At 38.9% G+C, this 12403-nt stretch overlaps 1 protein-coding gene across 4 annotated transcripts in view; it reads left to right on the top strand.

Moving 5' to 3' along the window:
• The window catches only part of ACOX3 (acyl-CoA oxidase 3, pristanoyl), a 32107-nt gene that overhangs the window by 104 nt on the left and 19600 nt on the right, over window positions 1-12403 (top strand). For 2 of the 4 annotated variants that reach the window (XR_004496971.1, XM_015625021.2), the window contains exons 2-7: window positions 2230-2408; window positions 3899-4132; window positions 5129-5200; window positions 5944-6033; window positions 6498-6641; window positions 7493-7581. Coding sequence is in view for 3 of the 4 variants with exons in the window: in XM_015625021.2 (XP_015480507.1) it covers window positions 2241-2408; window positions 3899-4132; window positions 5129-5200; window positions 5944-6033; window positions 6498-6641; window positions 7493-7581 (797 nt within the window). In the remaining variant the exon portion in view is untranslated. Of the gene's footprint in view, window positions 1-15; window positions 282-2229; window positions 2409-3898; window positions 4133-5128; window positions 5201-5943; window positions 6034-6497; window positions 6642-7492; window positions 7582-12403 lie in introns of those variants that run through there. The other 2 variants (XM_015625022.3, XM_015625023.1) reach the window with 2 other exon arrangements.

Here is a 12403-nt window from a genome sequence, read left to right as displayed (position 1 = left end):
CGGGTCCCTTCGCCCCGGCCTCCGGCTCTGAGGCTCCAGGTGCCGCGAGGGACCGCTGCGGTGCCGTCCTGCGGCTGAAAACACGGGGAGCCGCCAGCTCCCAGCAGGACGTGAGGCTGGAGGGTTGTCACCGCATGTGCGGCTCTGTCGGGGGAAGGTCTGTGCCCCTGTGACAGCGGGTGCAGAACAGCTGCGTGAAAACGCCTCCTGAGAGCAAAATCCAGACCGGGACGGCTGACTGACACTGGACAGGCAGCCCGGCCCAACAGGGAGACATCTCGGTACACTTTTTTTAGCAAATAACAGTGCATTTGTAGTCTGTTTTTGCCGTGCCTGAGCAGAAGCGAGGCCCTTCCGTGGGCTCGGACCGCTCGAAGACCGGGCGTGCGATGAGCGCACACAGAAGCGCTTCGTGCCCTGCCTTCACCCTGCCCGGGGCTGTCCTTCACCCTGCCCGGGGCTGTCCTTCACCCTGCCCGGGGCTGTCCTGTGCCCTGCCCGGGGCCTGTCCTGTGCCCTGCCCGGGGCCTGTCCTGTGCCCTGCCCGGGGCTGTCCTGTACCCTGCCCGGGGCTGTCCTGTCCTTCACCCTGCCCGGGGCTTTCCTTTGCCCTGCCCGGGGCTGTCCTACTCTGGGCGACTGCCGGCAGCAGATTGCTCGGCAATACAGAGCCACTAGAAAATAAAATAAAGCACTACTTATAGAAGCTCTTAGCTATAAGGGTACACTGTCATTATTCTTGACAGCCACCAAGTCTGAGCTGTGTCATTTGTTAGGCAAGATAGTTGAGGATAGTAGCCTGCGAACTGACCTTAGCCCTTGTGATTTATGACACTTTTTTGGTGCCTGGGTATGAATTTGAATTCCTAGCAGGAGCACCTTCCACGGAAAAAGGTTTCCAACTCAACATTTTGTAGTGAAACTGCAGCAGTTCTTTGCAAATTGAAAATAATGTGGTTTTAACTTCCACCTTCACACACGTTTCAAAATTTCAGAGCAAGGCTGAAATTAACACTGAATTTATTCGTTAGGGCACCCGTTGTTACTTTCCTATTGTAACCACCTCTTTTGATTTCTTAATTAGTTTTGAAACTGTTGACCTGGTGCCAAATTATATGAAGTCTGACAATTTGTAATATATTTTAAGTACAGAATGTTGTTTTTTGGTTTTTTTTAAACTCTTAGGTTTTCTTATTTGGGTAATATCACTGATTTGCAATGTAAATAAAGTTAAATGTAATAGCTGCAACATTCCAATGTATTTTTTTCTGTTCTTTGAGTGAAAGCTTCCAACTGCTGCCTGATTTACCTATTTTCCATATAGAAGAGTAATATCTGTTTATTTGGCTGGAGGTTGAAACACTTTCGCAATGTTGTTGTTTTTTTTTTTTCTTTCCAAACCTGTTGCTCAGTACTGGAGCTGCGTCTTCCTTGAACTGATTTGGAAGTCACATGCAGAAATACTGTACTGCTGTTCTCTTTTACTGTGTTTGTACTGTTCAGAACTAGGGAATGACCTCCACGAAAGGATAAGGCTGAAAGAAAAGAGAGGTATCAAGGAGGTATATCAAGATTATGAGGGGGAAAAAGCAGACTGCTGAAATAGTGTCTGTACTTCATTATGTTCAAGGTCTGTACTGAGCCTTTGGCCAGCCCTGGGCCAGGATGTCCTAGGTATACCTTTGAGTTGCTTCTTTTAGTCAGTCCTGTTAAATTGTGTCCAGCTTCTGCTGCCCTGTCCTGTGGTTTTTGCACCCTCCAAGCACAGCAGAGATCTCTGCTGTCTCTGTGGTGGCAGGAACCCCTGGGTGTACCGTGAGCAGCAGAGGGCTCTCCAGCAGCAGCTTCTGGAAGCAGCAGAGGCTCAGCCTCTATTTCTTTGGGCCAGGTTCTAATGAAAAGCAGGATTCTCCTCTCCTGAACCAGTGCAGTTGTACCTACTGACAGGGAAATTCTGCAGGGTCGGTGCAGTTTTGTAGTTCTCTTATCTGACCCATAGATGCACTCAAGTAGCCAGCAGACTTCATGGGGCCTTACTCCATTTGTTGTTTAAGACATGGTATTTTCTTGCCTGGGACTTTGATCACCCCCTTTTTATCGCCCTCATACTTCTAAACAAGTTCATCCTGGATTTAATTAACAACTCTTTTAATTAATTTTACTAATTAAAAAAAAGCAAACCCATGCATCTGTGGTGCTTCAGTTTGTGTTTTATCTTGTTTGCTACAGTTTAGCTAACAATGGCATCCACACTGAATCAGAAAGAAGTGACTGGCAACCAAAACTCATGGGATAGTTTGCTGCCAGATTTCCCTAAAGGCCCACTTTCCAGATATCGTGACAAAGCTTCCTTCAACTGGAAGGAGATGGCAATATTCATAGATGGTGAAGATATCATCCAGCTGAAGGTAAATTTTGCAAGAATTGTAAGCATGTTTTAATTGTGGAGGTATCAGTGGAAGTAAGTATGTTTTTTTTTAAAAAAAAAACATATTCTATATTCTAGCTAATAATACTTTAACTACATTACCTACATTATAGTTAATAATATTTTGTAAATATGGAGCACAAAAAAATTTGATTTGCACAGCCAATTTTCAGAACAGAGCTGAAATTTTAAGCAATCTACTCTGCTGTCTCATAAGACTAGTTTAATTACTGAACATCACTACAGGGGAGACCAGCAGGTGCTACATTTCAGAACCTGAGTTAATTTCAGACTGAGAACTATACTATACTTCTTTACTGTTTGCATTAAATCATAGACCCTATGGTTTTGCAAGGTACTTATGCAGAGCTAAGTTCAAGCCTCTGTCGAACAGTATTTCTGTCTTTGACCTAATTTCCAATGATGTTCTGTGTTTGCATTAATGCTTATGTGGCATTGCACTTGGAGATTAGCATTTGAACCTTGCCGAAAGCTAGCTGTACCAAGAAAAGAGATTAACTGCAGCACAAGAGATGGTGAGGAAATGCATGAGTTGGAGATATATGGGAGGACAAAGGGCAAGCTTTTGGAAGGTGATCTAGATTTGTATGGATTTAAGCTAATCTTGAATCTTCACCATAATTATAAAAATCCTAGCCGGTAGGTCAGAGGAATCAGAAAGGCCTGGTTCTGTATCTGACTGGTGTGTGTTAGAGCACAGAAAAAAACACAAGTTCTCTGTGTCTGAAAGAGTTTCAAAGCTGTGTGGGCATGTAGAGTTGTTTACACAGAGAAAGGGAATGACTGCCTTTCAAAGGAAAGCACAGGAGGTCTGGGTTTCTTCCTTCTTATGTGAAAGACAATTAAGAAGATGTGGATATCTTGAAGACACAGCTCTGGGATAAACAAGGTGCCATAATATATTATCTAATACAAAAAGGATCCAAATGACAACATTAAAAGATGCACATCCCCACACTGAAGGGCTGAATATGATGGTTCCATTAAATGGAGTCTTTTTTTACTTCCATCTGGGAACAGAGCAGTTGTGGTACCTTAATGGCTTTACCATCATTGCATATTTCTAACTGAAACTTTAAGCCCTGGAGTTTTACCTTTATTCTCAGAGTGAGGGACTTTTCCCCCTTAGATTCTGCCAGCAGCTTCATATATTGAGACAGTGAAGCTGCTACACAAAGCAAGTAAGTTTGACCAAACTGTTCTTGTGGATTCAGAAATAATCAGTGAATCATTTAATGGTGAAGAAGATGTCATAAAATGTAGCTGCAAGAGCTGTATATGACAGGCCATTTAAATGTATTTTTTAATTCTCTGGAATTTTTGGTTTATAGGTTTATACCTTCCAGCAAATGACTGTAGTTTGAGACCCAGTGTTACTCTAGAAGTTAACTGTTTTTGTTAATGCTTTTAGGTTAATAATATTCTCATGTCAGTTTTTTCCTCTCCAAGAACAGAATCTTCTCTGCTCTGGAAAATGACCCTCTATTTGCACACCATCCTGGAGAAGATTTGTGCCGTGAAAAATATCAGGAGGTGACATTCCTGCGCTGTAAAAGGCTCTTTGAGCATGACTTTCTTACTCACCAAGAGATGATGGAGAACCCATTCAGGCTTTTTAATATGCTGCTCTGTATAGGAATGTATGATTGGTCTCCATGTCTCCAGTTTGTCTTACATAGTGGTGTAAGTACACTTCAAGGGTTATAGTGGTGTATGTTTGTACTTAAGTAACTTCTAATACCATAATTCTGTTGCTTTATGCCTGTTTTATTAAAACTTGATATTTTCCTCATCCTTTCTTTTCAAAAATGGTATTAAGTTTTAACTGTTTAGAAGAGTCAGAGAGCTGTGGGTAATCTTTGTTGTTAAACCTCTGTCTCAACTGGAATCCCACCTGGAAAGTAAAGGTAACGCAGTACAGACAGAGATGCAGAAAAAATTTTGATGCCTTCTTTTGTTTACTCCTCTGCCTCCTCTCTAGGGCAGCCAAAGAACTTGGTTGTTGGTGTTGCTAAAGATTTGCAGGTATCAGAAAGTTACCTGCTCTAAGCCCCAGTGTCTTAATGAAGGGGAGAACCCAGAAGTAATGGAAAGCAGTTCAAAATTTCTCACTGACATCAGTGGCTGTATTCTGTTAATCAGTTTTTTCCCAGATGGATCTCTCACAAAGACTGCTCAATATAGCTGGTCAAATATTATCACTTTCAATCATAATTAATAAATTAATTGTTAATGTTCACATAGCTGGGGAGCATCTAGGAATTAGAGTTTTGTTGTGTGAATACCTATGTAGGAAAACTGAAGGTAGCTTTCAAATCAGCATTCTTGTTTGATCTTGAAGCAGATACCTTCAGTTCCCAGTCTGTTTGCAATAAAATGAACTAAGATAGTCCTGAAGTTTTCCTTTGCTCAAGGGAACATCACTTATGAAAAGTGGAAAGAATTTTTCAGCATTTGCAATGAAGACTTAAACAGGTTAGAGCTGGGACAAGATCAGTCATCTATAAAGGTGCATTGACAAAATCAAATCCTGACTAACCTCCCCCAGCTATAGTTTAATTATTTACTATGCAGCCCACTTTCCCTGGTCTCTTTACTGGACATCACTATTAAAAATCATGTGCAATTTGTGCTTTTCATCACAGAGCACTGATTTCATTCATTATTCTCTTTTTACAGTTATTTGCAACTTCACTTATGAGTGCTTCTAAGAGATTTGTACACATCTGGAAACAAGCTTATAGCATGGAGGTAATTTTTTCTAATAATTTGTGAGAAATGGACACTATTAGAACTGTGTCACTATTTGCAGTTTTGTGTAATTTCTGATCTCTTCACATACCTAGGTATCTCTAAATGGCAAAAGAAAATACCATGGAGCAGATTCAGGCATTGAGCTCTGACTGTCCTCACTACTAGCTCATAAACCACTCCCTGGATGTGTTTTAGGCTGTTGAAGTTAACATCCAGACAAAATTTGGGAACTTTTCCCAAAAGGCATATAATGTCAAATAGATGACATTACACCAGTTTAGGTTCTGTCCCAAGTCGTTTAAGACTAGAATACTCTTAACCATGACGTGTTGCCATAAAAATTCCATTCTAACACTATAAAATGGAAAATAATAATTTCTTAATGCCAAAGAAATGCCACATGGAGTTCAGTGGGGAGTCGGGACCAAGTACTCTGCAGAATAAATGCAGCCTGTCTGATACAAAAGGTGCCAATCCTAAATAGTTTCTCCAGTGTAGGCCATGTGGGCAGTGTTCACTGTCTGGCCAAACCCCCTTTGACTTTTCAAGGTAAATATTCTGAGTGCACTTAAACTGAGCGTTGTGCTTCTTTTGTTGCTCTTTATCACTTCCTGTTTTGTATTGGGGGGTTTTCATCAAGTTATTCTTCAGTAGCTGAATTTGAAATCATTTGAAAGTCTTGTAGTTTTAATTAATGTAATAAAGTGGTCTTGAATTGTGCTCTGTATCTCCTTATTTAGATTTTTGGATGTTTTGCTCTGACTGAACTCAGCCATGGAACTAACACCCAAGGCATACGGACTACAGCCACATTTGATCCTAGCACTCAGGTTAGTTCCTGACACACACTGTCAGCCAGGCTTCCTTTCCATGCAGAACTGTGTAAGGAGTTGGTCACTGCACAGGATTCAGCTCTCACAGCTGAAGCAGCTCTCTCAGTTCTTTGCTTGAACTTGAGCTCAGTTTAACCTAAGACCTAGGAAATGCTTCCCAGCCCATGGAAAAGACCTGCTTTTCTGTTTTTTTGACTGCTTAAATGAGCAACTAAAAAAGGTGAGTTTCAGGCTTTATAATGAGGCAATGAGCTTTTTAAACTCTAAACTTTTTCCTTAATGCATGTGTTCTCTCCAAAGTGGAACACAATAAGAGAGATCTCAGGTGCTGGGATGCAGTACAGAATAAAATCCTTGCAGTTAATGAATATTTTCAAAACATTGCCAGGGTGATGAAAAAATAATAGCTGTGACCTGATTTTTATTATTCACATAATTTTCTGTTCCTTTCCTGATTACAGGAATTTGTCATCAATACACCTGACTTTGAAGCTGCAAAGTTCTGGGTCGGTAATATGGGGAAGCATGCCACTCATGCAATTTTGTATGCCCAACTCTATACTCCTGATGGACAGTGCCAAGGATTACATTCCTTTGTTGTACAGGTAGGGTGGAAATTTGCTAATCCTTTTATTCTTTTGGGGAAGAGTGGGTTCAAATTAAAGACTTTTTTATACTATTATTTATATCTTACCAGCTGATTCTTTATATAATACCTTCACAGTTTATTGCAGTTGTAACCAGGTTGTAACTTTTTTTAAATGTTCACTGATTTCATGAAGGTTATAGAGCTAGTTTTATACTGTCAGTTTTCTGCAAAAACTTTTGAAAATACAAAAGAGCTGAAAAGTCTCTAGACCATCATGGTACTTATATAGTTAGAATTCATCTGTATTCTATGTATGAAGTGCTGAAAGTCTTGCACAGGGCATCAGATTATTTATGTCTGCCAGTGCTGCAGGCTGATCTCCATGAAATCTGCAAACTTCCACCACAGAAATAATTTTAAAAAATTGAAGGCATCAGAAAATATGTCTGTGCAATAAAAGACTTCTATGTGGTAAAATGAACTAGTTGCAGGCTGAACAAAGTTTATTACAGAATTGGGGAATACCTCAAAGCTGATTGTTACATAAAAATCCCATTGGTTTCTGCTGGGTCTGTGTACACCTGAAGGAGGTTTCAGTGCTAGTCTGATGAGAGAAGTCATCAGTGTTAAGGGATATTTAACACAGTGGTGTAATTAGTGTCATCTTTCAAAGTAATTTTAATTAAAGTATCTATGTCCTGAATGAGAGGATGCACAAGTATCCAGGATTATGTGCTTGAAAGAAACAATGAGATCTCTTTATCATTAGCAACAGGGTACAAGTTGGGAATACTTTCAACCTTTGAAACATTCAGCCACTAACTTTCATTTTCCATTACTGAAATGTTTTGTTTTACTTCCCTACAGATTCGAGATGCAAAAACTCTCCTACCAATGCCAGGTGTGATGGTAGGTGACGTAGGAAAGAAGCTTGGGCAGAATGGGTTGGATAATGGGTAAGTCATTACATTTGAAAGAGAAAACATTCTAGGTTATATCACAATGTAGTGGTGCAAAGATCCCCCTATATCTGTTCTGTCTTTACTCCTGAAGTGTTTACTAGTGGTTTTGAATTGTTGATATTTCTAGAAAAAGACCCCAGACTGAAAGATCTTGAATTTCAGTATTTTCTATCTGAAAAAACGGCCTTTCAGCCTTTCTCACTCTTTAAAATGTGAAATGCTCCTGGTATTCTGTGAATGTCCCCAAGCAGTCTTGCAGTTATAGACTCTTCAACAATAATAATGGAAAAAAAAAAATATCTAGTAAGTTCTGACTAAAGAACTTTATCAGCCTCTGCACCCATCTGGGTGTAAGACTAATTATTTTTTCTGTTGATTTCCAGCCCACAGGAAAGTTAGTGGTGGTCCCCAGACAAGGCTTATTTTCAGTAAAGATTAAGATTAATGAGGCTGAAGGGAGAAACTATGTATCATGTTTTAACTATGGGATTTCTAGACTGCAGCCAAGAAAGAGAAGGCTAGTTACTTTCTTCTGTATTATGTGTGTACAGTTGAATTAAATACTTGGCTCCATTTCTTTAGTCATGTACAGTTGAAATAAAAATGTACTTGGCTCTGTTTCTTTAGTCATGGACTCCAAGGGCCTTTCTCTGTCTACTTTACTAACCAAAGGTGTCTGGTGGGGTGGAGATACAGTGAGGAAACAGAGGTCAATTTCTGCATTAAAACAGTCATTATGTAAAAATTATTTAAACTCTTGCATTAGTTAATGTAGCTCTGTATAAAGACATAAACTTTAAATGGTGAAGAGTGGTTTTACTTCTGTATGCCTCAAATTTGCTTCTTTCTGTTGATTCAGTTTGTTACCGATTTATGTATTGTTTTTTAAATCAGACCATTGCAGTAAACACAGTATAGACTTCTTAAAGTATCCTGGTTTCAAATATTATGGCTTTGACTGACTTTCCAGAAGGTTGTAGGAATTTTATGATTATATTTATATTATATTTATATTTAGCTCATTGTGTTGATTCTCTGTTTCCTAAGGACACAGAGGAAATAAATTTTAAAAACCCAAAACAACCCAAAATTAATTCATAGAGCAAAACCATGAGAAAGACGTGAAAAGGGGGATGTTTAAGGATAGGTGGGTATTTTTTCCTGGTTCTGCATTACAGACTAGTAACCACCAGATGGCACAGCAGCATGGGCCTGAGTAATCTAAATGTTATTCATATTTCTGTAGAAGTATTTAAATTCTGCTGTTCATTCTTATATTGCAATATAGATTTATGTGCAAAGCAGGAAAGAAGAGTATGTGTGTTATGTGTCTTTAAAATGTACATAATTTTAAATCCATTTCTCCATTATCTACTGGGAAAAAATGGAGTATTTCTTAAAATATTGGTAATAACTGAATAGTTTGAAATTATAATCCATAAAATACCCTTTAAATGTGATACCAGTGACTTCTTATCTTAATGTTGGATGGAGTCCTTTATCTTAGTTGATATCATATGTCATTTAAAGCAGTCATAAGGCATTTCTGTTTACTTTGTATATGTTGTTTAACAAAAAAATAGTATTATCTTGAAACAGTAGTTCCCAAAGAGCCCTAATCATGGGTATATATCTCTTCAGTATTCATTAAGACAGTCCCTGCATTAGAAACCTTAAGACAGCATTGCAGATTAAGAGAGAAGGATGAGGGAGCCCGAGGTTACCCATAGATAACCCCTCATTCAGCTAAAAACTCTAGGGGCCCATTCCTGAACTACCTTAGCTACTTTCTTTTTGGAGAGGTCGAAGATTAGAGGCAGGCCAACATTGTTCTCAAGAACTAGGGAACCAAGTTTTGTTCTGCAGCCCTCCTGCTCATGCTGAGATGTCAGAAGTGTCAGGGCTTGCAGATGTCAGCTCTCAGAAGGTCTGGATGGGGACTGGAGAGGAAGTTCTGCATTTGTTTGCAGAGACAGCAAGCCATGCCACACTAGAAAATGGGCTCTTGGCTGCATGATCTGCAAAATGTCAGGATCCCGAGGGAGGTATTTCACCAGATAGTGCCTTGTCAAGGTGCTCTCCTTGGCCATTTAGCAGTCTTATGTCCTTGTTTATCCCAGAGAAAGCACAGACTTGTAAGTGGAGAGGAGAAAACCTTCCCTTACGCTGTGGCTACAAGTATTAGTCTCCACTACATGCATTGCCAGGCTTTATTGAATTGTTTGTGAAGTCTGCTCCAACTCCCATGAACACCTAGTAAATCAGGTTCCGTGTAGTTACACTCAGGACATGTGGTCAGAGTCGGGATCAGAGTCTGACATCTCTGACAGAGATGTTTGATTTTGTTCCTGTGCTTCAAGAAATGTATGCTAATAATTTTCAATATGGACAGAGAGTTAAGTTTCTGAGCAGTAATGGAGGTCATGGAGGAGAAATTCCAGAGCCTCCTTGTAAAATGCTGTTGATTTATGCTATGTAAGAAAACAGAGTAGTTGATTGTAGTTGTCCATTCTGGCTTTAAAAAACAATCTCCTGGGTTATTTGACTGAAAACTGGTTTCCTGCTTATGCAGAGTGTAATGTTTTTAGTAAGAGAAAGAATTTCAGAACTAATATGGGAATTTTTGCAGTGCAAATCTATTTCTAAAATTAACTTTCCAAATTATTCTCATAGTTTGATAATTTGAGTGTCCAAAAATCACGTGGTATTTGCAGGTCTTTGTAACTTTAGCTAACCTGACAAAAAAAAAAAAAGGACAAAATCATTGTAAAATATTTTAAAATATTTTTCGTTCTCTAGGACATTTGCAATAATTTGTGTAATCAACACATAAAAGGGTTAAAAATAGATCTCTATTTTTTCTTTTGGAGAGTTTAGACTGGTTTTGTGTTTTATTACCAAAATTAAATTGGACTGCCACCAGGGGATGCAAATGCTTCAATCTTTATTTTATAATATTGAAATGTCCACCTGTTGCTAGTGCTCTGGCACTCTTTGATATATGCTGCTCACTGAGGACCTAAAATGGTAGTAGCTGGGGGAAAAAAAAAACCTGCTGAAAAAATCCCTGAGTATCTGGAATTTCAGGGGCTTTTCAATAAAATGTGTGGAAGGCATAAGGAGTCAGGAGGTGACACACACATAAAGCAAGAGCTGGGCTATGTGTTGATGTGCATTTCTGTTTTCTTCCTTTGGTGTGGGGTTTCTTTTGTTGGTTTGTTTGGTTTTTTTTTTTTTAGGGGGTGGGGAAGGATGTACCTTTGTTGCTGGAACATGTCCCAGATTACCCATCATTTCAGTGCACATCAGTAAATGATTGGCACTGATTTGCTGGTGAACCAGTGTCATGTCCAGTTTTAACTAGTAGCAAATTTCTCCTTTCCTCTCTCCAGAGATGGAAATGATGCCCAACTGAATCTGCATGGGGAAGAGTGAAAAATCAGCTATAATTGTATTTCTGAAGTTGTGCTTACCATGCCTGTCTTTGTAGAACATGTTCTGAGCTTATTCTGCTGCATCCACTGATAACATATATACTGTTTGTTGAGCAGATAAAACCTTTTGTAAGGGAAGAACTAAAGTAATGAAACTCATTTTACCTTAAGCCTTTGTAGGGAAGAAAAGGGTCTTTCTGGAGGAAGAATTGTTAACTGGATCTAATGATAATCGTGGGCCTGGGAAAACTGATGATGTTTATTAGCTGTTCAACAGCCTTTTGTGTACAATTAAAATGGGGTCAATCTTTGCACAAATACAGCACACTAAAATGTTCAGCATGTTCTCTAGCAATCAGTGAGGCCAGATTCAGTTTTCTGGATATGGAAAACAAAACAAAACACCCAAGAAGGAATGGGTAAAGGGGATTTATTGGACAGAAAAGCAATAAATTGTGTAAACTAATCCCTTCTGGAAAGAGATGGCTCAAAAAGCCCTCACTATAATTCCTTGTTTATTGGCAAAGATAGGATATATCACATGACTTCCAAGCCTTTACAAATGTTAAATGTTAGTTCTGACTTTGTTTTTTCATCACTATTTCAGTATCAGTGCCAATAATATATTATGATGCTGCTATTGTTAGTTTAAGGACAGAGCAAATTAAAGTCTAGTTCTTTTTGTCTTCTACTATTTATCCTCTTAATGGTCATTTAGATTTTGCAACTGTTGCAGTTATTTCAGGAGGAAGATAGGAGGTATAATACATGGTTGAAGCCTAAATTGTCTTTGGAGCTTAATCTTTCAATCTGAAACAGTAGCTCAGTGAAGATAGTATCCATAATCAGCTTCTTTGGTTATTTGCTTCTACTCTCACACTGTTTTTTTTTTTTCTGCTGTGATGAACATTTATGTAGCTATAGGGGACTCAGCTAGGGAACTGGAACAGCCTGAAAACTTATTAAAGAAACCCCACCATTTTTTGCTGTCTTCAGTCAGGTAATTTGACAGGTCTGGTTCACTGCAAGGCCTTAAGAGTTTTGGTACAGGAAAAAGAACAGAGATGTAAGAAATGTAAAAAATAAGTGTAAAAATCGGTCCTGCTTCCCAAATAAACCAGCTTGGGCTTGTTTAATATTTTTTATTGGCTTATAGCTTCTGACCTAAGTTTCAAACAATTGCAATAGCAGTATCTATGAAGTGGTTATAGAAGAAAAAAAGAATGTTAAAATGCTCATACCTGTATTTATGTTATCATGAGAACTTTAGTCCCTGTGAAAAGTGCCACTTCCACAGTTAAAACTAGCTATTCTGCAAACACATCTTGCATGTTTTCAGTTTAAGTTAAAGCCATAATTTTTGCAGCAGAATCATTGACATT

Source organism: Parus major, chromosome 4, assembly GCF_001522545.3.
Source record: "Parus major isolate Abel chromosome 4, Parus_major1.1, whole genome shotgun sequence".
Taxonomy (NCBI): Eukaryota; Metazoa; Chordata; class Aves; order Passeriformes; family Paridae; genus Parus; species Parus major.
Note: the sequence above shows the minus strand (reverse complement) of the source record. Positions and strands in the feature narration are given on the sequence as shown.